General features: G+C 50.9%; 12 protein-coding genes across 12 annotated transcripts; 7 read left to right on the plus strand and 5 right to left on the minus strand.

Annotated features, from left to right (window-relative positions):
• Positions 1-47: 47 nt before the first annotated feature.
• Positions 48-2,698, plus strand: An07g05980 (uncharacterized protein; the record flags this gene model as incomplete). The annotated part of the gene is made up of 10 exons (XM_059748506.1): positions 48-176; positions 233-287; positions 327-426; positions 480-547; positions 605-773; positions 824-884; positions 936-1,442; positions 1,499-1,884; positions 1,935-2,146; positions 2,208-2,698. 10 exons carry the CDS (start codon positions 48-50, stop codon positions 2,696-2,698), a joined length of 2,178 nt encoding a protein of 725 aa, XP_059605773.1.
• A 264-nt stretch (positions 2,699-2,962) lies between these two features.
• On the minus strand, positions 2,963-6,059 carry An07g05990 (uncharacterized protein; the record flags this gene model as incomplete). Its single annotated transcript, XM_001391640.3, has 5 exons — positions 2,963-3,014; positions 3,080-4,242; positions 4,424-4,447; positions 4,632-5,610; positions 5,812-6,059. The coding sequence occupies 5 exons, from the start codon at positions 6,057-6,059 to the stop codon at positions 2,963-2,965; spliced, it is 2,466 nt and encodes an 821-aa protein (XP_001391677.3).
• A 573-nt stretch (positions 6,060-6,632) lies between these two features.
• On the minus strand, positions 6,633-8,370 carry An07g06000 (uncharacterized protein; the record flags this gene model as incomplete). Its single annotated transcript, XM_001391641.3, has 2 exons — positions 6,633-7,310; positions 7,369-8,370. The coding sequence occupies 2 exons, from the start codon at positions 8,368-8,370 to the stop codon at positions 6,633-6,635; spliced, it is 1,680 nt and encodes a 559-aa protein (XP_001391678.1).
• Positions 8,371-8,710: 340 nt separating this feature from the next.
• Positions 8,711-10,035, minus strand: An07g06010 (uncharacterized protein; the record flags this gene model as incomplete). Its single annotated transcript, XM_001391642.1, has 3 exons — positions 8,711-9,479; positions 9,537-9,839; positions 9,899-10,035. The coding sequence occupies 3 exons, from the start codon at positions 10,033-10,035 to the stop codon at positions 8,711-8,713; spliced, it is 1,209 nt and encodes a 402-aa protein (XP_001391679.1).
• A 381-nt stretch (positions 10,036-10,416) lies between these two features.
• Positions 10,417-11,682, plus strand: An07g06020 (uncharacterized protein; the record flags this gene model as incomplete). Its single annotated transcript, XM_001391643.1, has 2 exons — positions 10,417-10,796; positions 10,884-11,682. 2 exons carry the CDS (start codon positions 10,417-10,419, stop codon positions 11,680-11,682), a joined length of 1,179 nt encoding a protein of 392 aa, XP_001391680.1.
• A 783-nt stretch (positions 11,683-12,465) lies between these two features.
• An07g06030 (uncharacterized protein) lies at positions 12,466-15,531 on the minus strand (the record flags this gene model as incomplete). Its single annotated transcript, XM_001391644.3, has 6 exons — positions 12,466-12,698; positions 12,755-13,570; positions 13,623-13,970; positions 14,026-14,992; positions 15,058-15,368; positions 15,456-15,531. 6 exons carry the CDS (start codon positions 15,529-15,531, stop codon positions 12,466-12,468), a joined length of 2,751 nt encoding a protein of 916 aa, XP_001391681.1.
• Positions 15,532-16,108: 577 nt separating this feature from the next.
• An07g06040 (uncharacterized protein) lies at positions 16,109-17,016 on the plus strand (the record flags this gene model as incomplete). The annotated part of the gene is made up of 4 exons (XM_001391645.3): positions 16,109-16,146; positions 16,202-16,384; positions 16,459-16,814; positions 16,868-17,016. 4 exons carry the CDS (start codon positions 16,109-16,111, stop codon positions 17,014-17,016), a joined length of 726 nt encoding a protein of 241 aa, XP_001391682.1.
• An 848-nt stretch (positions 17,017-17,864) lies between these two features.
• Positions 17,865-18,909, plus strand: An07g06050 (uncharacterized protein; the record flags this gene model as incomplete). The annotated part of the gene is made up of 3 exons (XM_001391646.3): positions 17,865-17,996; positions 18,061-18,329; positions 18,396-18,909. The coding sequence occupies 3 exons, from the start codon at positions 17,865-17,867 to the stop codon at positions 18,907-18,909; spliced, it is 915 nt and encodes a 304-aa protein (XP_001391683.1).
• Positions 18,910-19,473: 564 nt separating this feature from the next.
• An07g06060 (hypothetical protein) lies at positions 19,474-21,095 on the plus strand (the record flags this gene model as incomplete). Its single annotated transcript, XM_059748507.1, has 6 exons — positions 19,474-19,541; positions 19,942-20,026; positions 20,121-20,190; positions 20,433-20,651; positions 20,760-20,844; positions 20,930-21,095. 6 exons carry the CDS (start codon positions 19,474-19,476, stop codon positions 21,093-21,095), a joined length of 693 nt encoding a protein of 230 aa, XP_059605774.1.
• A 545-nt stretch (positions 21,096-21,640) lies between these two features.
• On the minus strand, positions 21,641-22,680 carry An07g06070 (hypothetical protein; the record flags this gene model as incomplete). Its single annotated transcript, XM_059748508.1, has 3 exons — positions 21,641-21,715; positions 22,096-22,398; positions 22,540-22,680. The coding sequence occupies 3 exons, from the start codon at positions 22,678-22,680 to the stop codon at positions 21,641-21,643; spliced, it is 519 nt and encodes a 172-aa protein (XP_059605775.1).
• Positions 22,681-22,868: 188 nt separating this feature from the next.
• On the plus strand, positions 22,869-24,105 carry An07g06080 (uncharacterized protein; the record flags this gene model as incomplete). The annotated part of the gene is made up of 3 exons (XM_001391649.3): positions 22,869-22,880; positions 22,941-23,013; positions 23,078-24,105. 3 exons carry the CDS (start codon positions 22,869-22,871, stop codon positions 24,103-24,105), a joined length of 1,113 nt encoding a protein of 370 aa, XP_001391686.3.
• A 949-nt stretch (positions 24,106-25,054) lies between these two features.
• Positions 25,055-25,447, plus strand: An07g06090 (uncharacterized protein; the record flags this gene model as incomplete). Its single annotated transcript, XM_059748509.1, has 1 exon — positions 25,055-25,447. One exon carries the CDS (start codon positions 25,055-25,057, stop codon positions 25,445-25,447), a length of 393 nt encoding a protein of 130 aa, XP_059605776.1.
• Positions 25,448-25,607: the final 160 nt, after the last annotated feature.

A 25,607-nucleotide genomic window follows, 5' to 3' on the forward strand; every position in this document is an offset into this window, starting at 1 on the left:
TCGAATGGATCTGATTCCATCGATAATCTCAGTCATTCATACTGAAAATGGCCGATAAAGAGGCAACTGTCTACATCGTGGACTGCGGCAAGTCCATGGGGGAGCGGCGTCATGGTCGCGAAGTGACGGATCTCGACTGGGCGATGCAATATGTTTGGGATCGTATTACAGGGACGGTGAGATCCTTATTCTTGAGAATCATATCATACATGAAAGCTTATGTTTTGGATAGGTGGCCACTGGACGAAAAATGGCTTTGATCGGTGTTCTTGGGCTCAGGACAGATGGTGAGTGACTAGCCTCCCGGGTACAGTTGGTAGTTGTAGTTTGCTGGTCGGGGCTAATGCAGGAACGTCCAGAAACCGCTAATGAGTTGGAGGATGATCCTGATTATTCGCATATCTCGGTTTTGTCTGGGATTAAACAGTATGATTCATTTTTGTCTGCTGATCCTCTGGTTATTCGCTGATGAACTATAGGTTTCTTATGCCGGATATCCGGGGTTTGAGCGACCGAATAAAGCCTAGCAAGACTAATAAGGGAGATGGTGAGTTACTCTTCTTGTATGGAATTGGAGTGATTGGGGCTGAGCCGATGAATATAGCTATCTCTGCACTTGTGCTCGCGATTCAGATGATTATCACTCAGTGCAAGAAACTGAAGTACAAGCGCAGGATTGTCCTGGTTACTAATGGGCAGGGCCCGATGAACCCGGATAATCTTAGTGAAATAACGAAGAAGATTAAGGAGGATAACATTGAACTTATTATTCTGTTAGTGTCAATTGATACACTGAGAGAACCGGGGTACTAACATGCTGCAGGGGACCAGACTTTGATGATCCTGAATATGGGGTGAAAGAGGAAGATAAAGATCCGCGAAAGGTATTTAACTTCGTTCCATATGCTCTAGACTAATAATAACAATGGCTACAGGCCGAAAATGAAACACTCCTGCGTAGTCTTGCCGAAGACTGCGAAGGAGCCTATGGAACCCTAGAACAAGCTGTTGCGGAGCTGGAAACTCCTCGTGTGAAAACCACAAGGATAACAGCAAGCTTCAAGGGCCATTTGCAACTAGGAAACCCCGCAGAATATGATACTGCAGTTCGGATCCCTGTGGAGCGCTACTACAGGACATACGTTGCAAAAGCTCCGTCGGCTAGTCAGTTCACAGTACGTAACGAAGAGGAGATGGGAATGGCCGCGGCCGCAGCCGGCTCGCAGGAAGGTAGTTCCCTTGTGGGTGTTCGAAACAACAGGTCCTACCAAATTGACGATGGGACTACTGAAGAAGGGGTGAGGGACGTGGATCGAGAGCAACTTGCCAAGGGTTATGAGTACGGGCGGACATTGGTCCCTATTAGCGAGACGGATGAGAATATCACCACCCTAGAGACATTTGCGGCTATCGAGCTTCTTGGGTTTATACAGAGCGATCGGGTGAGTTCTACCCTCCAATAACTGTTATTATGCTGCTAAGTGGGTTTTGCCATTAGTATGATCGATACATGCACATGTCGACGACAAACATCATCATCGCGCAGCGCGCGAATGACAAGGCAGCACTCGCTCTTTCCTCTTTCATACATGCGCTGTTCGAGCTGGAATCGTACGCTGTCGCCCGTATGGTGCTAAAGGAGAACAAACCCCCTGTCATAGTCGTGCTTGCGCCATCAATCGAACCCGACTACGAGTGTCTCCTCGAAGCGCAGTTGCCATTCGCAGAAGACGTACGAACGTACCGCTTCCCTCCACTCGACAGAGTCATTACAGTGTCTGGTAAAGTGGTGACACAGCATCGAAACCTACCCAACGACGATCTGTTGAATGCGATGGACAAATACGTGAAAAGCATGGAGCTTACCGATATGGACGAGAACGGGTGAGAAGAATTGGAAGTGATCTCAACTTCACTGCTGACTTTGTACAAAGTGACCCGACGGAATCTCTCCCAATAGACGACTCTTTCTCTCCAGTCCTGCACCGGATCGACTCCGCAATCCGTCACCGTGCCATTCATCCCAACGACCCTATCCCGCCCCCAGCCTCAGTCCTAACGAAGTTCTCCCACCCTCCGGATGACCTCGTCGAGAAGTCCAAGAAATACCTAGACAAGCTAGTAGCAGTGTCGGACGTCAAGAAAGGTCAGTCCATCTCGGCCTTGAGCCTCTTAGGCCCCCATCATACTCACAGTGATGAATCTAGTCCCACCAAAAACCAAAGGCACCAAACGGACCCGCGAAACCGAGAAGCCACTATCCGGTCTCGACGTCGATGCCCTTCTCCACCAAGAGAAGCGCACGAAGATCTCACCCAACAACGCAATTCCCGAGTTTAAGCAGACGCTCTCGCAGGCAGAGAACATCGAGATCATCAAGGATGCAGTGAAGCAGATGAGCACTATCATTGAAGACCAAATCAGGCATAGTCTTGGCGATGTTAATTATCATCGGGTCACTGAGGGGCTAGGTGTGATGCGGGAGGAACTGATCGATTATGAGGAACCTGCTCTGTATAACGATTTCTTGAAGCAGCTGAAGGAGAAGTTGTTGAAAGAGGAGCTCGGTGGGGATCGACGGGAGCTGTGGTGGCTGCTAAGAAGGAGTAAGTTGGGGTTGATTGAACAGAGGGAGTCGGAACACTCTGAGGTGAGAGAAGAGGAAGCGAAGGCGTTTATGTCTATGGCTGCTAAGTGAGCAGACCGTTATTGATCCCTATTAGTCCCCGATTAAGGACTGGGCAACAGTTCGATAATGACAAATGAACAAGCTCCAATGCTGCATGACTGTGCTCGCTAGAGTACAATATTCACGATAACCCTGCGCTAAGTAACAAGGCTTATCCCATGCCAAATGTAACACACATAACATATAATACCAAATTCGATGAACAGTACACGGGATATCAATCATGACCATGAGTAGAAATAGACATCGCAAGCAACCATTATATCCACACACTCAAGAAATTCTCCCAATCCTCTTCTTCCCAATATCAATCTTCCCACCCAACCTATATTCAAGTCAGCACAACTTTACCATCAAAAAGTAAGAACAAGATGGGAAAAAAGAACATACCTCGTAGCATCCTCATCCGCCAAATTCAACAACTCATTCTGCACCTGCAACTCATTGTTAATTGCAATCCCCAACTCCTTCTGCCGATTGACAATCCTCATCAACTCATCCACCGCGACATCCTGATCCTCCATCATCTGCTTCTGCAACTGCACCACCCCACTATTATCCAACTCGCGCGTCCTCTCCGTCTCCCTCCCCAACACTCTCCCCGACGACCGAATCGCCTTCTTGCCCCCCTGCGTCCCCATCAACGCCTCCTTATCCTGAATCGACGCCACCGCACTATCAATCCGACTCTTCGCCGCCATCGCATTCAACAGATCCTCCAGTCCATCTTTCTCCTTCCTCGCGTTGATGAGTAGATCCTTCCGTCGTCGCATCTCTCCTTCCCCGAGCGTGTTGTTCCCACTAACACTCCATGCCGTGGCGGTCGTAGCTGTATTTCTGCGCCCGAGTTTACTTCCTGGTCTTGACCCTGCATTATTTTCCTCCCCACCTCCAGAAGAAGAGTTACTCAAATTCCTCAACCCACTCTCCAAACTCGCAATCAATCCCCCGGCCCTAACAAGCTCGCTCTTCGCCCTCGCCGAACTCTCATGCTGTCGCTGCGGCGTGGCCTCCTGGTCCCGTCTCGTAAGATACAATCTCGCATCGTGTAAATGCCCCTTCATATCCCTGAAGCAATCGAGCCAGAGGATCGGGTCCGTGATGCCTCCGCCTTCCGAGTCGCCGGGGTCAGTGATTGCCGCGTGGAGCCGTGTACTTGCCCCGCCATTGTTATTATTATTATTCGAAGGCAAGCTAGGAAGATTGAGGAACGCCCGCCACGCAGGACTGTTGCGCCATCGGGGATCTTCGCTTTCGTTGATAGCCCGGAGGTAGGCTTCTAGTGCTTCGCGGCGGGATTCGCGGAGGGTGGCGTTGTTGATGGTATTCTGGAACCAGGATTTGGGCGGGAGAGGGGCGGGTGGTGGGAGGTTTGTTTGCGAAACTAGGGTGTTGTGGAAGGTGGTGAATTCGGAGTAGCGCTTGGAGATGGTGAATGAGCGGAGGGGAAGGCGGAGGGTGATGTTGTAGAGGGTGTAGGGGGGTTGGGTTGCGGAGATGCTGGTTGTGGGGATGCTGATTTCGAGGGTTGTGGGGGGCATTGTTTCTGGTTTCTTTCCAGGGTGTCGGTTGTGTGAAGCTATTGGGGCATTGTTTGGAGTTGGGTTAAGGAGCGAGTGTAGAAGGTGAGTGAGTGAGTAGAGATGAAGCGGTGGAGGATGAGATGCGCCGATAAGGATTAAAGTAAGTCACCGCCGGATCAACAACAATGACGCAAGGTCCGTCGCCGCTTACTTTCGGGGTTGTCTGGACACGACTCTATAGCAGTAGTATTTAGGCTTCAATTTACTAGATTTAGATTGGGTTCGACTGTCCTATCTTACTGGGTATCTTGTTCACTAAATTTGTTGGTCAAATCTCCTCGTCATGCGGTAGCCTCGGGCCCATTCCACAGCTCGCGTGCTCCCAGCAGGTCCCGTTGTCCATAATACTCCCCGATGACCGTGATGATCATGTCCAGCATGGCGCGAGTCTGTGTCGCCGCTTCATTTGCAGGGTTCTCATTGCCAGCCTCGGGCTCCGTGGCTGTGGGTTGGTCCTCTCCACCTGCGAGCTTCGCCTGCAGACGTGCTTTGGCTGCCTCCAGCTCCTCCTCAGTAGCAGGCTTCTCTTCCTCCACATCCTGCATATCGTAATCCTGATTGTCACTTGGTCCATCCACTTGCTGTGTTCCTTCCTCCCCCTCTGCAGCGTTTCCCCCTGTGTCCTCTTCAGCGTCGTCCTCATCCGACCCGTCTCCTTCCTGCATCTTCTTCTCATCCTCTTCCCTCATCTTCCTCAGAATCTTCACAGCTCTCTTCCCCAGTTCCCGAATTTCTCCAACCTCCTCAGTCCCTAGCTGCCCAACATCCCGACACTTCCCCAACAATCCCCACGCCCAAGCCCCGATGCGTCGAACCCGTTGCGCATCCCCACTCCGTACATTCTCCGACATTAAGCGCGCCATGATCTCCAGAACTCCCAGCACACTCTCCATATCCATACACGCCAGCTGTACGGTCTGCGGGTCTACCGCCAGGAGTAACCGGCGCCATTCCTTGCGCGCGTTTCGCGAGTGTCGCGGTAAGCTGATCGGGTGGGATTCATCGAGCCCGGCGATAGCTTCAGAAGGAGGTGTGCATTTTAGTATCGATCGAAGGAGAAGGAAGCGGTGGTGAAGGAGGTTGTAGTAGCTTGATTGGGCGTCGGAGATAGCCTCTTCGGCGACATTCGCAGCAGGGGCGGCAGTAGTATTGGTAGTAGACGTAGGAGGAACGAAGTAGACACCATCAACAACCACGCCCTCAGGGACAGGCTCTGTTGTATCCTTCACCTCCTCCTGCTGTTGTAGTTCCTCATTGTTCTGCGCCTGCTCCGTCGCGGCAGGAGTTTCCGTCGTTTGCGGTGCCGTAAACAAGAAAGGGAGGGAGTTTGCTTCCGATCTACAACAAACCAGAATGAAAAAAAATAATGAGCCACGTCACATCACATCACATCGCCGAATTCAAGAAATGTCGAAGGAGGCCTTTCGCGAGCTAAAGTCCGAAACACGCAGGCATTTAGCAAGCGGGAAGCGAAAAGAGCCAGAAAGCTGCAACAGGCAAAAGGATGAAGTAAAGGATAGAAAAGCAAAATAAACTTACCGAACCATGCGCAAATATTCCATGCCATCTTCAGCAGGCCCGTAGAATAGCTCATCATCTCCCGCGACATCCAGACCCGGAAAAGCGCTCTTTTGGCCATACACCGGGTGGTTGCGCGGGCGTTCGTATGGAGTCACGGTCGGCTGGGCTTCTTCTTCGTCATCTTCTTCGGCGTAGGAGGGGCGGGAACGTTTCGCGTAGGGAGAGAATCCGGTGACTGAGCCGGAGGGTTTGCGTTTGTCGGGCATACTGGACATGGTCTGTTTGGTTGTTGGGTTGGATTGGGGAGCAAAAGTTGAGGCGGAGAAAATGCCGGCGATCCAATGTTTCCCCCGGGAGCTTGGGCCACTTTTTACTATAGGGGAGCCACTATGATGACGCCGGCAGGATTGACGTTGGTAATCGATGCACTAACTTATTACTCCAAGCATTCTTAATATTGGGAAGTGGCATGAATGTATATGTGTAGATACTGATAACTACATAACTAAACCCATCACTAAGGAGCGTTGTTATGAATAGGAATCAGCCTGAAGCTGCGCGAAGACTATCAAGTACTACTAGGCGATCTTTAGTGCTGTTGTAGGCTAGAATTACAGGCATGAACTTGTATAATATAGCACCATTCAGAGGCTAGTTCTTCAATTAACATAGCAACCATCTTATTTGTTTCTAGTGCACATTCAACTCTTACGGTGAATCAGCTACGACGACTGGTAAATTCATACCTTAACAACGCTAAACATTCAATTCGTCGCTCCATTATATTCTTTTGTATCCAGATACAGGTCTTGTAATCTATTGCAGCTCTAGCCACCCGCTTAAGGGCGGAGACGCTGGGGGTCACGGGGGAACAGGGACGCCAGACGAACGTTAGGCAGACCCAGGAAGAACATGACAATGCGGTTCAGACCCAGGCCACCACCGGCGTGGGGAGGACAGCCCTGGCGGAAAGCAGACAGGTAGTCCTCGAAACCCTCCTGGTTGGGGTTGAGGCCCTTGGCGACCATCGACTCCTCCAGCTCCTTGATGTCGTTGATACGCTGGGCACCGGACATGATCTCCTCACCACGCATGAAGAAGTCATACGAGTTGGAGAAGCGGGGGTCCTGAGGGCAGGCCTTGGTGTAGAAAGGACGGACGGCCATCGGGAACTTGTCGAGGACGTAGAAATCGGTGTCATACTTGTCGCGGATGATCTGTCCGAGCTGCTTCTCCATCGCGGTGGTGAAGTCATTCTCGAAGCGCTCCTGCTCGGAGACGTCAACACCAGCCTCCTTCAGCATAGCAACACCGTCCATGTAGTTCAGGCGGAGGGCCTTGCCATCCTTGGGGAGCTTGAAGTCACCCGCCTTGGGGTAGGACTTCTGGATAATGGCGATCTTGTCAGCATAGCGCTCCTTGAGCTGGGAGAGGATGAAGACGAGGAGGTTCTCGGCGAACTCCAAGACCTCGTGGTAGTGGCCGCGGAAAGTCTTCTCGAAATCGAGACCAGCGAACTAGCGAAATTAGTACATGTACGCAAGCTATTACATTTGCGACGCATTTGGGACCTACCTCGGTCAAGTGTCTGTGGGTGTTGCTGTCTTCGGCACGGAAGACGGGAGCGATTTCGAAAACACTCTCCATGTCACCAGCAATGCACATCTGCTTGTACAGCTGGGGACTCTGGGCCAGGTAGGCGTTCTTCTTGAAGTACTTGACCTCAAAGACGTTGCTACCACCCTCGGTAGCCGCACCCACCAGCTTGGGGGTGAAGATCCACCGCGAACCGCTCTTGATCATGTATTCGGCGAACAGTTCAGCCACACCGCTGGAGATCCAGGTGATAGCCTGACTGGTTTCGGTCTGGAGATCAAGGACCCGGTTGTCGAGACGGGTCTTGAGAGTGACGATGGGAGCGCCATCCTCGCCAACCTCGAATCCCTCCTCGCTGGTCTCCGGGGGCGGTCTCTCAGCATCCTTGACCTGCATAGGGAGCATCTGGGCGGCCTCGGAGATCATGTAGACCTTGCGAATGTGAATTTCGTGGTTGCTAAGGGTAGCCGACGAGATAGGCACGGCAGGCTTCTTGATGATACCGGTGACCTGGACAATGGAGTTGACGTTCAATCCACCAGTGTACTTGATCATCTGACGGGAGATGGGCTCCGCAAGAGCAATGACAGCCTGCAGCTTCTGACCCTGCTGTCTCAGCATCAGGAAAGCCAGCTTGGCACTCTGCACACGGGCATTGTCGACACGAGCCACCAGGGTGACCTCCTTCTCGTAGTGCTCGTCGGAAATGTCGGAGAATCTCGTCGCGGCGATGACATCTTCGGACTCGGGAAGCTTGCCATACAGGTCCTTGGCGGTGTCGTCGGCAGCGGCGGCAGCAGCCTGAGCCTTCTCCTGGGCAGCACGAGCAGCAGCCTTCTCAGCCTTGGCCTTCTCCTTTGCGGCCTTCTTCGCGGCGTTCTTGCTGGCGCTCTTGCTGGTCTCGGCACCCTCGGCGGGGGCGGCCGCAGCGGCGGGGGTTTCTTCGGGCTTGGGCCGAGTGGGCAATTCGGAGTCCGCCATGGTCAAAGGTGTGTGGATAGGTGTTGATGGAGGAGAGGAGGGAGCAGCAAGGCGATCAGGAACCAGTCCGTCGGCCTGGATGGAGCTCCAACTTTCTCTTTTGAGTCACCCCGCCGTCCGAGGCCCACAGCCCTAAGCCCTAGGAGGGGCTGTCTGTCACCTGATGCGGATGCTTGTCATGCTGGATGATTATATAACAATGCACTGCATAGTTACTAGTTGCTATACTAGATACAAATATGATGGTCTATTCGCTATGCTTGCAGATGCAATTGCAGTCTACTCAACAAACGCTCGCTCAAAAAAGGACGACAAACACAAAAGTCTACTCTGTTCCCTGTTAAGACCGCCACTGAGAGTTCTTCAACGCCCACTCAACTGCCTTGTGCACGTTATCGGCGATCGTCGTCGGAGTCCACGCTGGCTCACCACCATTGTAGACACCAGTTCGCACCAGAATCGAGTGCCACTTGCTGCCATGCTCACTCCGGTAGCTGTTAGCGCCACGGATGTCTGACTCCGGGTTGTCTCCGATCATATAGACGTTTCGCAAAGGCTGCTGGGCATCCGAACCGAATACTCTGGCACGGTTGCGCAAGAGTTGATGCTCCGCAAACTCGTACGTTCCCTGATAAGGCTTGCCAATGATGGTCTTCTTCAGCTCCACGCCTTTGGCCGGGCCTCCTGTAACTGCAGCCCAAATGCCTTCCAGCGCCTCACGGAATCCTCCTTGGCCGAGACGAGGAAGGTGGTAGGCTGCAGCCCACCAAAGGTCTGGATTCGAAAAGTACAGATGTGGCTGCCCATCTTGTTGGAAACCCCGATTTGGGAGATCAGTCCGACCGTTCTTTTCAGAGATGGTACCTATCACGCCTTCCGACGATAGGAGGATGTCGGTGATGATCTGAGCGTCGAGAGCCCAGTCCCGTGGGTCATTGAAGACAAAGATCGCGTCGATCTTCAACCCTCTCGAAGGGTCATTGGGATCCTTTGGGTTTGGCAACGGCTTAGAGATCTTCTCGTAGTAGCTCTTGAAAGACCTAAATGGCCAGATAGATGGGTTCGCCATGTAGATGTCGCCGGGTGTCACCACATTCTTGAAGCCGTACCTGAACCCATTGTTAGCACTATAATCCACAAAATAGGATAACCATAGGCTTGCATACATCTGCGCTACCTGGCGGCAACGGTCGCCTTCTCCTCCAACCACCAGCACGCATTTGTTCTCCAGGGCACTCTGCTCGTCTGGCCCGCGCACAAGCTCCGCAAAAGGCGAATGGCTCTGAACAATTACCTCCGGTTCCAATGGAACCTTCAGTTTCTCGCTGATTTCCGCCACTCGCTCCGTTTCATGTTTCCCACCACCATTTGTCAATAGGAGAAACGGGATGTTCTGCTCTTTCAGAAGGGCTAGGGATTCGGCGGCTCCGGGAATAGGCTTAGAGGATCGTAGCAGCACACCATCGATGCTAAACACCCCAGTCAGAACTATATGTTAAGCCAGCGCGGGTGGAATTCGCTTACTCACTCAAATGCAAAGGCGAAGTCGGGGACGCGGGAATTGGCAGTCTGAAAGGCACGTCGGCCCGGACCAGTGTTCACAAAGGAGCGGGTGGAAGCACTCTGCAACAGCGCAAGGGAGCGCCAAAGAGACTGCGATCGCATACTCGAAGTGTGAAGAGTATAATCTAATGAGTAGAAATTGAGAGTAGCAAGTAACAGCGGTGAACGAATACAATTGAGCGGATGGGAGTCGTCCGGTGGACAGGGAGCTGCAGAAGCACAGGCCGGAGGAGAGGCGTGCGGAAGGCGGAGATGCAGCTGGCAATCGGCGGAATGATATCATCTCGCTTCTCCGCCATTTTCTTTTCCCCTCACATTTTCCTGATCGCCATCCAGTTACCTTTTACTTCCCCACCACACAACTTGCATGACTGACACTAGATATATCTGTCGCCCCGGGCAGCTACATGACTCCCCCACTCATGCCGGCGGGCTTTTGATTTCGACCTGCCATGGGCATTGATGCATTCATGAGTGCCCATCATGCCCTTGATGCCCTCACGCCAGATTTATCTCCCCACGGAAATTGTGGTGGAGATTATTTCTTACGCCGCCGCAGATGATGGCCATCGCCAGTCCACTCTCTATGCCTGCTGCCTTGTCTCTCGCCAATGGTACTCAGTAGCCATCCCATATCTCTATGAGAAGCCGCGCGTGAGCGCCGGGACCGCTTTCAAGAGTTTTACCGACACAATCTGCCCGACGATCGGCGCACGAAAGAACAAGATACATCTGGGCAGTCTAGTCCACAAATTGGACCTCAGTGGGCTCGTCTATCATAGCTCAAACAGTTTGACAGCACGACTGCTGGGAAGGGTGAAAGAGAATTTAGAAGTCTTTCTGGCCCCAAGGATCTCCTTTGCGTAAGTACAAAACAACATGCTCGTTGTGCATGCCTTCCGTCTGTCTTCGCCCACTTCAGAATACTTGATACTAACACTATAGAACAGCATCAACAGCCTTCCGGCTCTCTCCAAATGTACAAACATCAGACACCTCGACTTATCGCTAGTCGGCGATCCAATCCCTTTTCCCAACCTCAAGAAAGCGATCAGCAACCTCCGCAGATTAACCACCCTTCGTCTTCCGCGCTCAACCTCCATCACCACCTACGACGACTCTGCAGCCACGATAGAATGGCCTCCTAACCTCCAGCGCCTACAATTCAGCGGCCACTACCGTTCCATACCCATGTCCTCCTTTCCTTGGCCTCGCACCTTGACTACCCTCACTCTAAAGAACTGCGCCGATCTCTCCATGTCCAGCCTTGGCAGCCTAATGAGCAACCCCCAACTAGCCACCCTCAAACGCTTCATCGTCTCCGGCTCCAACCGTAACCTGCAACCAGAATCCATCAATGCCATCCCAGTTTTCCTCCCTGAATTATCCTCCCTCAGTATCCCTGGCGATCTAGTCAATGATTCCTTCTTCGATATCCTCAGCCACATGCACCCCCCACTACCTCTCGAGGATATCGAGTTTGGATTCCCAAGTCTAGACGCCAACGTGACCTTCAGCACGAGCTCGTTAATCACAGCGATGGAATACGGCCTAGCAAACCTCCGATCGGTGGGTTTCTCGGAGCTCTTCTGCACCAACCAGCGAATTTTGGAAGACACGGAGATCGATGACTTCATTCATAGCCGGTTCTCGAAGAAGGAGCGAAGAAATTCCAAATCTTCTTTCAAGAATGGGGTAGAGAAGAGCGATTATGTGGATGATGATACGATTGGCGTTTATTACATATGATTGGCTTTTTATATACCTTTTGTTTACATTGCGTCTGATATATTTCGGCTAGAGTTGGTTCATATATTTTGTTAGGTAAAGTTACTGAATGCTGATATCGAGATAGAGGATCATTTGAATACTACTACTGGAACTATATTCCGAATAATAAGTAGCTACTAGTTCTCATAGTGGTAGGAGAACCCATGTTATATTTATTCGTTTCCTAGCCCTAATCAGTTCACGTAGGGACTAATAAGTACATGTCTACAACTCCACAAACCAAGCAAGGAGCTTCTACAACTCACAACGGGGAAGCAGACAACCTCTAATCAAAATGATAGATAGATATATGATGACGCTTTTGACTACAGAACGACTCCAGCCACTTCCCCATTCAACCGGCCACCTGGACAAGCCAAAACGGGAAATGACAAGAAGACAAAGCAAGGGGGCGAGGACATGCTAACATGTTCGAAGAAATGTCAAGGGGAGAGAGCAAACATCGGCAGAGAAGAATGGGGGAGAAATAAATGTTTGAAAGATACAGTCAATTGTGGCAAGAACAAGTCAAAAGATGGGAAAATGAAGTGAAGTAGGTAATTCGAATGAATAGGGTGTTTGACGCCTACGCAAGATATTCATCGCATCTAACTCGGCACCAGAATTATAGAGGAAGAGAAATGAGAAAAGAGGAAAATGAAAATGAAGCAGGGGGAAACAAAAAATATCTAATCTCATAATGCAGGACTCATGCGCCTCGCGAACATGCCTCCATTACACATTTACAGGGGTCCATGAAGCTTAGGAAACGGACGCAATCACAGCAGGCGCAACACCTTCTTCCTCCGCCCGGATGACAATCTTCATGGTCACTCCAGTCTTGCTGGAGAAGGCCATCTTGATAAGGGACGCAACGCGGCCGCCTGTCACTGTCTTTCCGAACAGCTTCAGTGTATGCGTGCTGTTGCTGAGGGCCACATCCGTGCCCTCAAGGGGCTGCAGGGAGAGCGTAGAAATTAGTTGCTCGGTAGCATCTGTGATGGAATTAGTTGCCAGTTCCTAGAATGGTTGTGAAGGGTGGTTGGCCTACCTGAGATGCCCTTCATGTTGCTGAGCTGAAGAGTCTCGCTGACTTCCTCACCATTGGCACCCGTCTGCTCCCACACATGGTCGAAGCTACCAGCAAAGGTTGGAATAACGTAGTCACTGCCCGTGAGATCAAGGTCCTCAACCTGATACTCGTCATCATATCCGCTGTCCTCGGGCTCGCCGGTAGTCGGGTCGATCTCTTTGCTAGTGAACTTAAGGTTGTTCGTAAAGGAGATAACAGGAACGCTGTGCTCGCCAGCAAGTTTCTTGAAAGTGACGTAAACAATACCGGGCTCATTCGTGGCCAGCTTAGGCGCAGGAACGATGAATTCCTCCTCCAGAACATCTTCTTCTGACGGCGTCGCAACTACTGTCACGTCTTCCAAAACAGTGTCTGGCAGGGTGTTCTTGATGTCGTATTGCAGCACGACGTGCTCCTTGAAGATGTGCTTAACAGCCGTAACAACATACTCCGTCTCGCTCTCAGTAAGCTCAACAGGGGCAGAGGACTTGAGCAAAGTGCCGTACTCCTTGAGCTCTGGGATCTGCATAAGCTGTTCGGCGTATTTCTGAGTGGCGGCGACCGTGACGGCCTCGGCCACACCGTTGGCTTTGCCCTTCGGCGGGCCGGTAGATGGTGCCTTGAGAGTTGGCGTCGCGCTTGTGAGCTTCTTGGTCCGCTCCTCGGCCAACGCCTGCTCCTGTGAAACAACAGGGATCGTGGCAACGTCGAATGCAGCAGCAAAGGTCTCCTTGTCTGTTGATGTGACGTACATCACGAGCTGGTGCTCAAATGTTGAAAGCGAATACATCGATTCTGATATCGTTAGCAGAGTAGTGAAGACAAGCCTAGTTCGCAGAAAGCTTACCGTTGCTGATAAAGCGGCTAGCAGTCTCATCCTCTTCGCTCATCAACCGCAGATTGAGGGCAGCCCGGTCACGCACTTCATCATCGACATCATCAAGGCATCTGGTGAGAAGGACAGACACACTAGACTTGACTTCAGGATCCTTCTGACCGACACCGAACTTGGCCAAAGCGGTCACGGCGGCAGCTCGCACAATGGCATTTTCCAGAACGACGCGGTTGTAGATGTAGCGAATATACTTGGTTGGGTGTGACGTCTTAGGACCCTCCACACCGAGCAAGTGCAATATCCTGACGGACAACTTGGTGAACTCGCAGTCCTCGATAAATTCACACAGATGGGCGAGTGCTGATTCTGTTAGTTGACCCGAAGAAAGGGAAACATAGTTCAAGGGAAAACTTACCATCCTCCTTGCTTTCGGGTACAAACTTGATGAGGTCGAACATGCTCTCGACCACACTGCGCTTGAACTCGTAGCCACCCTCATCTCTCAGAATGCCGCTCAGGAACGACAGCATACCGGCCTGCTTGCTAGGGAACTTGAGGCACAGGGTGCGAATGGCCTCCACAATCGTGATCTTGAATTCATCGGTGATGTCTGCCATGAAGCCAGAAATCTGCTTCATCAGGCGGTCGACGCTGGCCTCGTTACCAGTCTTCAGAAGAGTCGTGATGGCAAATGTAGCGATGGAACGGTTGGAGTTGGAGATAAGGGCTTCGATATCTGGGTTGCAGACGTTCACCACATGAGGCTTGAAGCTTGCGAAGTTATGAAGGATGCGAATCGCCGCAAACTTGGTGATAGAGCGGGGCGAGGAAAGGAACAGTTGCAAGACATGGACTGCCTGGGAGGCTTCCGCATCAGAGACATCCCTCATATCGCAAATGGCCTTTGCCGCTTCGAAGTTGACCATCTCATGCTTGTGTCGGAGCCAGCCATCAAGCATCTGCATCATAGGCTTCCTCAAGCCCTGGTCTTCTTCGGCCAGCTTAGCCGCCAACCGCACCAGGAGGACAAGAGCTGCGGGGCTCTTAACCACTCCAGCCGCACCATACTGCTGAACCATTTTCACCAGGGCCATACGGTCATGCGAGCGCATCTGGTACAGGAGACCAATGGCGTGGTATTGAGTCATGAAGTTCGATTGCGAGATGGCGTGAGCCTGAGAGCTGCCACCAAACCCAAGGAATCCGGTCGATTGCTTCCCGCCCGAAGCAGCCTCTTGCGTCTCACTCTGCCATCTACGGACCACATCGCGCGCAATCGGAAGAAGGTGATAGGAGGAGACCAGCGCTGCGGAGGATACCGAAGGGGTCTTGTCGACGATAGCGGTCTTGATTAATCTCTCGATACCTTGCACAGTAGTAGCCTGCATGGACGACCATTGTCAGATATCTCGTTTGACGATAAATTAGGAGTTCCCAATGCGCTTACGTCAATGATGCGGCACAAGGCACGGATGGCATTTGCCCGATACAGAACGTCGCTGCCGACAGCAGTGTCCTTCATGATGATGCTGGTTGACATGATCACATCCTCCGCCGTGTTTGCAAGTTCCTTCAAAATCAGGTAGACCATTTGTCGCAGAGAGGGATCCTTGTTCTGGAATAATTTGGAAATGCCGAAGAACAATGTGGTGGCCTCGTTCGTGGGGAACTGCTCCCCGGTAAAAAGGAGGACGGCGATCTTGGTCAGGAGCGTACGGCATGTTCGGGGAGAGATGGGAGAGGAATTGAACAGTCGCGCTATAGGAGGACAAGGGAAGAAAGTCAGCATTCACAATCAGGGTCGTAATGCGACTCCAGGTAGGAGCGAAACTGATAGACCCTTACCATCTTGAAACACGGAGGTCCGATCCAGCTTGATCATGGACTGATCAGCGTCCTCATCTTTCTTCATGTAAGACATTGTGACAGGCTGCAGTGATTGCCGCAGCAGCAAACGTGTTTTATGGCTCTCTCTGGGTTGGAAATGGGCCCCGTACGGGTGACGTCGGGGGATTGTTCAATGGGAGACGAATAAGGGCGGGTCAGTATGATGGGTTAGTCGTGGTGCAGGCGGTGTATGTACACGACTATGGCGCCCTCATTATCTTTCGAAAATAAAATTAGAGAAAAGAGGGGGGTGGCCAGTGAAGATATAGAGACACTTGCCCAGTCCCCAGGAAAGAAGCCGAAGGAGAGAACGACAGGACAATGGAGATAGTAGAGGATGGGTGTTTTGGCCAGGGCAGCAGCAACAGCAGCTCTCCCGACGGCCTCCAACAATCTCCAGGTGGCCTTCCGCGTCTGTGGGCGGCTGAGCCACAGGGCGGTGTGGCTGACCCTGCAAACGGAGCAAACACGCGGCATGTCTCGCCCGCAAAGCGTCCGTAGAGTGTGTAGCCTGCTGTCGTTGCCGGTCTGCCCTCCTGAGTCTTATAATCCAATCTGGTCAATCTATTAACTCAGAAGAACTCAAGAATAGCCTCAGTCACGTCGCAGTCATGCAAGTTGAAGTTAACCCTAACGAGGATACCGAATGGTCAGATCGTCGACTTCGTTCACCACCGTTAGCCATACAAGCTTACACCCCGCAGGAATGACATCCTCCGCAAGCATGGCGTTATCCCCGAGAAGCCCCAAGATCCCGAACCTCTCATCCAAGAAGCCCTTATTGAGGCAGAGCGCAAGGCATATGAAAATAGATTAGAAGACAAGGACTTGGACGAGTTGGATGCACTGGAAGATGAGGAAGATGAAGATTTCCTCGAACAATACCGGTACCAAGATGATCGCTAGCATGCCCCTGACCAGATGGACCAGGTAGTTCGGCTTCACTAACGATCTGTACCAGTCAAAAACGATTCGCGGAATTGTCTACCCTCCAGCAAACCAGCATTCATAATCAAGTATACCCCCTACAGAAAGTCGATTACGCGCGCGAAGTCACCGAAGCCTCGAATAAATGCTTTGTGCTCGTTCATCTGAGCTCATCAAGTGCCAATGTCGAATCGCAACGGTTGACAGAATTATGGCGGCAATTAGCGGCAAAGTTTGGTGATATAAAGTTCTGTGAGATCAGAGGGAACATGTGCATCGAAGGTTATCCGGAAAGAAACACTCCCACTATCTTGGTGTACAGGAATGGGGAGATCATGAGACAACTCATAACCCTGCGGGAGATGAAGGGGCCAAGGACTACTGTTGAAGGTAAGGATTATTCTTCCATTGCTGCTTCTTGCTTTCTGACATGTGCCTCCTAGATCTGGAGAAGATGCTCCTGGAATTAGGTGCCGTCAAAGAGAGCGATGTGCGTCTCAAGAAAAGGTCCGACTCATCGGAAGATGAACGCCCATCCAAGCTGAAGTCCTCTAAGCCCACAGTGGAAGACGATGACGATGACTGGGATTAAGGAGGCACGCTCGGTAACTATGAATCCAAATCAGGACGGTCGCGGCCATCTCTCTGTGACCAAGTTCCAATGACCCTTTATCGGATGGGCACAAAATCGTATCCTTGCCGACATATGCACGGCAATTCGCCATGCATCACATAGTTTACACTCTGAAGTCCAGCTAGGTAGCCTGGCAGAGAATTGGTCACGCTAGCTGACCCAATTCTCTACATCTTTGCTTGACATGTAGAGCTTCGTATCACCAGGTTTTCCAGGCTTCGGCCTGTTAACTACTTAGCTGCCTGCCTATCTAAAGACGTACCTACCACATAGTAGGTAGGCAGCCAGCCAAACTTTGAACACAAATGTGTTAGCATTATTTTATACTTTCTTGTACCTTAACAGTCCTCTAGCCTCTACCTATCTCAGTATAGATCCAGTATGCAGTAAGCGTCCGCCAAAGTGGGTCTCTATGGCTGCAAATAACCATCGTGCCTGATTCTGTCATTTACAAAAATAACCATTATATTTCACAAAGCGAGAACCCTCCAGAGCAATATAACAAATAGCTTGCATATGAGTTCAGTTGCCTGAGAATCAATATTCGGTCGATCGCTGCAATCCATCTCCAATGACAGCCGGGAGCGTGATGCCCCTCGGAGGCTCCAAGTCTGGCTATAATTGGCTTGGGCGCTGCCACCGGGCGGGATTGTCATTGCGCGGTTCCATCCCGAGTCCATCGCTGCCGTGATTACAATTCTAGGCCCGGCTGACTCCCTCCCTCCCTACCCTTGGGGTTTATACCTCCTCATCAATCCACAGGAACAGCACATCTTGTACCTTTCGTCTCTCTGTGACAAAGCGAGATGGATTATTCGTTCTATTCAAACCATCCCCAGCAACCTTATCCTCTCTACGGCGTCCACGGGCTGCCCACCCCCGACCAAGGCAATCCGGCCCCTCAAGCCGAGGCCATACAGGGCGCTTTCGCTCCCTTGGTCGGTCTCTCTTGTTTTTGTGGACTAGTCATATAAATTGCTCATGACGCTGACTTGTGGAAAGGGAGCGCAAAACTACCAGCCTTTCGATCCGAACCTGCGCTTTCAGGATCCTCACGCAGCCGCTGCCTTCGTTGCCCCGCCACACTCGCCTCCCGAGTCCCTCACCAAGCAGTCGGTTTCCAGCAATGACTACTCCAATCAGAACGTTGATCGAGCCTCTTACGATGGAGATGACCAGCTCTTAGACCAAAGTCTTGGCCGGAGCAGCAGCGAGGAGAAAGAGAGTTTGACTCCGGCGCAATCAAAGCGAAAGGCTCAGAACAGAGCTGCGTGAGTGTTTCCAGATCTAGGACTGCGTTATATCCCATGAAACTAATCTCTGGTTACTGAAATCAGCCAGCGCGCATTTCGTGAACGCAAGGAACGACATGTGCGTGAACTGGAGGAGAAAGTTAGCAATCTTGAAAATGCATCGAACACTCTTGTAGCGGACAATGAGCGATTGAAAAGAGAGTTGGCAAAGTTCACAACTGAAAATGAAATACTTCGGGCAACGTCGACTTCAATGCGCCAGTCCGGCCAGCGCTCCACCGATGAGGAACCGACAACGACGGGGCCATTGCAATACTCGCCCACGGATTTCAAGTCCGATGCCGGTGGGGGTAATGGCCCTGCCCATCGCGTCACTATATGCGGAAAGACGGGCGAGAAACTCCTTGACGCGGGAGCCACCTGGGATCTCATCCAGAAGCACGAGCTCTTCAAGCGTGGCCTAGTGAATATTGGCGATGTCTCGGGCCGGTTGCAAGGTACTGCTCAATGCGATGGGCAGGGGCCTGCCTTCCGGGAAAGCCAGGTCCTCCAGGCTATTGAAGAAAGTGCAGCTGCTGGCAACGATGACTTGTTGTGAATTCGCCTGATAGCATGGATTCTACGACGCAATGTCTTGCTTCTTGGTCGCTTTTTGATTTTTTTTTTCTTTTTTTTTTTTTTTTTTTTTTTTCGGTGCATGGGCGTCAGGGTCTGTTTCGGAGTAAATACCGCTGTTCACAAGCTTTATGGAACATATGCTGCCATCTGCTACTATTTTGTGAAGTGAAGGACCTTACCGAGTCCTTCCCGGAGTCATTGGAGACTGAGGAGTGAGCCATTATACCTACTTACTGCCACCAAAGTTGTTGATTGAATGGATGTCTTTGTTCTGAGGTTTCAGACTACTATTGGTTGATATTCTAAGTGTTTTGTTTGCTCAGAGCTACGTAGGACTGCATATGCGTTGCCACGGGTTCTGTAATATGCACTATCTGGAGCAAAGCCTTACCCCATGCTGTGCCATAACGCAACAAGGACCTGACAGATTGAAGTCCATTGATACCTTACAAGGCATGTTTGCTCGACGATCGACGTTTATTATGGCCCAGTTGGTTCTGAACTCCTACTGCAATACAATAGCTCTTATTTTGTCAGCTGTACTATGATAGTAATTGAACTGACTCTACTGGGAAGATACTCAGATGTAACAGTATGGACTTCCAACTACAGGTATTAATGGTCCCCGTAGTCAGATGAAGAAATCCAATGATTTCTTGTCTTTCCTTACACGGCGGTTCTGCGAAGGCTCCGCAGTGTATACCAAATTCAAGGAGCGTGCCCACAGACGAAGAACAGAGACCACCTTCACCATAGAAAACATTGGGTATACCGCCTAGTAAACAACCCAATGTGTGCTGGCTAATCTGAAAACGATGCATACAGCTGCACAACTTGCGTGGTGTAGATCCAAGCGATGTTGCCCTGGGTAATCATGCGTTTAGGCAAGGGCAACATGGCACTATAATGGTTGTATAAGAATCGGAGAATAAGGTGGAGAGAGAGGGGTGGGAAGTGTGGCCCCAATCAATGCACTCCATATCTGGTTGTTTGTTTGGGTTGGAGAAATGAGGCTAGCAACAACTATCTACTCCAGACAGCACTACAACCATAGATCGAGGGGGAACCTGACGACGCAGACAGAAAGGGTGGATGCAGTATGTACCTAGTATGTTGTAGTAAATGCATACGTGGATGAACGGGGTGATTCAATCTGCCAACCTGCGAACGCCAACGTTGCCTTTTCGAAAGAAAAACTCCCCGCAGTCGATAGCTTCGAACTCTTGGCAACGATTGGCCTGTGCAGACCTGAAATTGACTGGTAAATTCCTTTTCGTGCAAGAGAACACACGGGGTTGTTGTTGGTTCTGATGAATTTTTATTATTACTATGTGGTGATTGAATTGGGATCATCGTTAGCGGTGAGACCACATTTTTACTAGACCAGGGATATTATTGCGGGATTTACCCTCAGATCAACTCCTGATTAATTACAGTTGCTCAATTACTCAATTCGTTAGTGACTACCTGACCACCGTCGTCATCATCCTGGAAGGGGATCAGGTGACACCAATGTTGTCTCGATCGCCAATGCTATATACAGGTGTCCGTTCTTGAATCGACGTGGTACTACTTACCTGAGCTGCACGTTGATCTGGCCCAGTGGTGTTGTTGTGGGAACACACCCCCCGGAAGTGGAGAGAGAGGGAGAGCGAGAAGAAAAAGGGAAAAGGGACGTGTTAGGTATTCTCCGATCCATCATGTCTCAGGCACTGATCGATGGTCCGATAAGGCGCGTGTGTTTGGGCCCCAAAAGAGACCCCCCTCAATTAACTAAACTAACTAATTGAGGGCCCCGTAAGCCCACCGTATTTAATTTACTTCACGAAGGTTGCAAATGCGGTATCCGGGGTCACCTGTTCACCGCCCGGGATCGATCGGCCATACTAGGAAAGGGAGACGTTCCATTCCGAGGGTAAGTAGTAGGTAGAATCAGGGTATTGATGAGATGAGGTGAGAGAAATTTTCTCCTTGCCTTACGACGATCGGGTTTTAAGGAGGCGAATGGTCGTACAGGGAAGAATAATGGGGTCTACGGCGGCATCATTCATTCGCCTGGAGAATAAGCCTCGAGGTAATGGAGGGAGGAGGGGGGGAGGACTAAGCATCATCTCATCATCGATTGAGGTGCTTTGGGGTCACCGCGGGTGGAAGGGAAAAAGGTAGCGTGAGGGAAATAATCATCCGCCACAAACCGCGTAAATAACTAGGTAGCTTTGGGGGATAGCATGGAACATTGCCTCTGGGTTTAGGTTATTTTCACTTCGCGTTTACCCATGCTCTTGCCACTGTCGCCAGACTTTTTCGCCGCCTAACATGGTTTTTGGGTACTTCTAGAATGTTTTTGGACCGAAGCGGATCGTTTGCCTCATCTCTTTTCGTTTTTGTTGCATTTGAGCGAGGCATCTTGGATGTATGAAATGGTTACATACGTGGTACATCTTATCTGCCTTAGGCAACCAGCCGCGATAGGTACAGCCCGGATGCATCATGACCTAGTCAAATCCTGCTGGGCTGTCAGTTCGTTGGCTATAAACTAGTCAACCTTGTTCAGTTATTACTAAGAGAAGCATCAGAGAGCTACGTTCAATAGGGTAGCCTCAAGAGATACCCGAGCTATTGTTGAATGCAAAAAGTTTTGTGTGTGTGAGAATTAAAGTAGGAGTATCGAATTTGCCCAGGCCTAAACTGCTGGATTGCTTCACCGACTCCTACTTCAGCCACCTCAAGGATGAATTGCAATGTCCACCCTGCTTGGGGGCCTTGTCTTCATTCCTTGGTACTATCTGCAATTCTTCCCGAAATGACTGGCTTTATCCTTGCCTTGTAGGACCCCAGTTATAGCCTCCTACTTGGCCAGCCGCCATGTATCAGCTTATGAAAAAAGGACAGCCTTGCTTTGAAACAGATCGCGTCGTTGGTAGTGGTTAGTTGTTCTAGTTTTAAGGTACTAGAAAGAGTAGACTTAATTGGTTTTAGGTAGCCTTGGATACGGTACGGAAGAGGAATAAAAAATACGACATTTACGATACGCTGGGGAGGAAAGTTGGGAAACAAGGTGACCAAAAAGCCAGACCCAAACAGGCCAAATCCAAGCGGCCAACCAACCACCGGCGGCTACTAAACTTATCACAGTCAGTCTTGTTACTTACTTTACTTTCCTTACCCGCCCCCTCCTCTGTCTGTCTCTCTGTGAAGGCTGACCGGCTTGGCTGCTCTCTTTACTCTCGCATTTTCCCTCTCCTCTTTCTCTCTCCTCCTCCTCTCCCTCCCTCTTCCCCCCTCTCAACCCACCTTCTCCATTATCAAGGCTCTGTCCTTGAGTCTGATATATCCTCCTTTTCCTTCTCTTGTCTCTCCTATCTCTTTCTAGGTACGTTGTTCTGCTTTTCTCCCCCGTCTCGTCGGTGACAGCCGCTAAAAGGTCTGTCAGCTCGATCCCCTTTCTTTTTCTCTCCGCCTTTTTCGCCTTTCCGGTCGGGTCGTCACGGTCGGTTCACCCCAACAGTCGACATCACCGCTATCTCATCTCTTCCTTCCCGTTTCTAGACCAGGTTCGTCCGCTTCTAGGCTGCAACTCTCTTTTCTCCATTTCCCAGCTACTATTCACTTGTCCTGTACTTCCTTTCTTGCTTGGCTTGGTATCTGGCTTTGCTCCCCGTCTAAGCCGCCTGCCCTCAGCAGACTCGCTCTGCCCAGTGACTACGCGCCGGGATTCTCCCTGCACCTTGCCCTCTGGTGATTTCACCATCTCTGGCAGCCTCCACTACCTTCACGCTCCTCCTGTCCCCTCTTCTTTCACCAACACTCCCTATTCAACACACTCCCACGATTGAATGCTCTCATCTTCTCCATCGATCTATAACTAACCCGTCTACCGACCTCTAGTCTGCTTAACACCTTACTCACACAAATCGACGGCGTGTCTAATTTATCAAAATGACGACTATGGTTCGTGACATATGGGTGTTATCTTCTGATGATGAGTAGCTGTGACTAACACTTCTGCAGGATTTACGTGTCGGTAACAAATACCGTATTGGACGGAAGATTGGAAGTGGTAGTTTCGGTGATATCTACCTGGGTGCGTGACATTATTCAGGAGGTGAGATGGGTTATCTGGAGCAGCTGGCTGATTCATCATCTAGGCACCAACATCATCTCCGGCGAGGAAATCGCCATCAAGCTGGAGAGTGTCAAGGCCAAGCACCCCCAGCTCGAATACGAAGCCCGTGTCTACAAGTCTCTTGCCGGTGGTGTCGGTATTCCTTTCGTTCGCTGGTTCGGCACTGAATGTGACTACAATGCTATGGTCATCGACCTTCTTGGTCCTAGTTTGGAGGACCTGTTCAACTTCTGCAACCGCAAATTCTCCTTGAAGACCGTGCTCTTGCTGGCCGACCAGCTCATCTCTCGCATTGAGTACATTCACGCCAAGTCTTTCATCCACCGTGATATCAAGCCCGACAACTTCCTGATGGGTATTGGTAAGCGTGGAAACCAGGTCAACGTTATCGATTTCGGTCTGGCCAAGAAGTACCGCGACCCCAAGACTCATTTCCACATCCCCTACCGTGAGAACAAGAACCTCACTGGAACTGCTCGTTACGCCAGTATCAACACTCACTTGGGTGTTGAGCAGTCCCGCCGTGATGATATGGAGTCGCTCGGATACGTCATGCTTTACTTCTGCCGTGGTACCCTTCCCTGGCAAGGCCTGAAGGCTGCTACTAAGAAGCAGAAGTACGACCGTATCATGGAGAAGAAGATGACTACCCCCACTGAGGTTCTTTGCCGTGGCTTCCCCAACGAGTTCTCCATCTACCTGAACTACACTCGTTCCCTGCGCTTCGATGACAAGCCAGACTACTCCTACCTCCGCAAGATCTTCCGCGATCTGTTCGTCCGCGAATCTTTCCAGTATGACTATGTTTTCGACTGGACCGTCTACAAGTACCAGAAGAATGCTGCTATGATCGTGGATGCCAACAAGAAGGACAAGGAGGCTGAAGAGCAGCAGCGCCGTCAGGGTGTTGCTGCTGCGGCGCCTATGGGCACCCCCGGTGCCGCCAAGCCCGGTGCCATTTCCAGCCAGCGCCGTAAGGTCATCGAACGTGGAACTCTTGACAACACGCCGGAAACCAACCGGGCCGTGGGAGGGAGTGACAGGATGTGAGTATCTGAAACCTAGGTTCCGTTGTAGGGAACCCCTTTCCTCTGCGTTTGGTGCTTTGTTATGACCCTGTGCGTAGAGGTCGGCTTGAAATCTAGAATCTGACTAATCTCATAGTCTTCGGCGTTAGGCTGCGTTCTGCTTCCAAGGTTGCTGCTCCAGGTGCTTATGGCCCTGCCGGTAGCCGCGCGAAGCGGGACGATGGGTACGGTTCTCAGTGGTACTGATTTGTACAGCATTGCAGTGTAGCTTGACGTTTCTTTTTTTTCGGTTGCCGTTCAGCTTGCTGCGTGTTGGCGCCACGCTATCTGAGGAGCCCAGGATTACCACTATACCGGCTATCTTCTGCAGCCTGCAGTGAACCTTTCGGACTTATTTCGCCTTGGGCCCCCAACTTTCCATTTTCTTTACTATTTCTCTCTCTGCATTCTCTGTTAGCCCGCCATCCCGTTCAAGATCGTCTTCCGGTTACCGCCGTTTCGATCCGTCGCGTTTGTTGAGATCGTCTGCTCGTCTATCGGCTATGCTGAACCTTTCGGAACGACACCGCTCGATGGATACATCACTTGCAAATCCTGGTTACGTTCATCATACACGAAAGGTCCTCGATGGCAGACTCGAAACGCTCTAATTGTGGCTATTCTACGTCTTAGCCTCCCGGTAGCGGTCGTTCCCACATGAAAATAATACGTTCCTATTGAAGTTTCGCGTGGAGTTACGCTGCTGTCGATCGGGAGGCTTAAGACCTAAGGAGATGCAAAGTTGAAATGATTACGCTTCAAGCACAAAACGAGATGTCTCTAACGCTGCAACTGTCGCGAGAGTCCCTCATCATGCTTAGCGACCATTTCCTTACAATGCCCCTGCTTTTGATATTTTCTTTCCTTTCTGCTTGCATGTTTCTTATTTCAGACTGTCATATTTTCCTACTCTTGACGCACAGAAGGGGACGATGAGAATGAAGGAACGACTGGTGGAGAGGTGTTGGGGAGGCGCTTCTTTTTCCCACTTGTCCAGGTGCTTTTGCGCTTGTCCTTGCCGAAAACAAGGGCAGCCTGTAGTGCTTTGGGCGGGGAGAAAGCGCGTCTCAAAAATGGGTATGTGGCGACGGAAACTGGCTAGGGTCGCTTCCGGGGTGGTATTGCGTCGATTCCTGTCACTTTCAACTGTTTTTCCTTGTGTATCGCCTCAGTTGTTAGCATCATTCATCTACATACCGAGAGGGGGCAGTCGGTGGGATCAGCCGGGCAGAATGTGCTTTATGCAGCACGTAACTGAGCCGCTTCCCATTGATTTGCTACCCAATCGGGAGTTATACATCTCGCACTCTGATACAATCACGTAAATCAGGAGTCTCAACGTAGTTGCTTCTGCTGTCAGTCGCCACGACTGTCCAGAAAACCCGCATAATGCCTAGTGGCCGTTATTTTCTGCACTCTTATGGAAGCAGAATGTCTTGAGCAATAAGTAGGCCAAGAGCACCTTATCTCCCTAGATACTACAGG

Source organism: Aspergillus niger (assembly GCF_000002855.4).
Source record: "Aspergillus niger supercontig An07".
NCBI classification, from domain to species: domain Eukaryota; kingdom Fungi; phylum Ascomycota; class Eurotiomycetes; order Eurotiales; family Aspergillaceae; genus Aspergillus; species Aspergillus niger.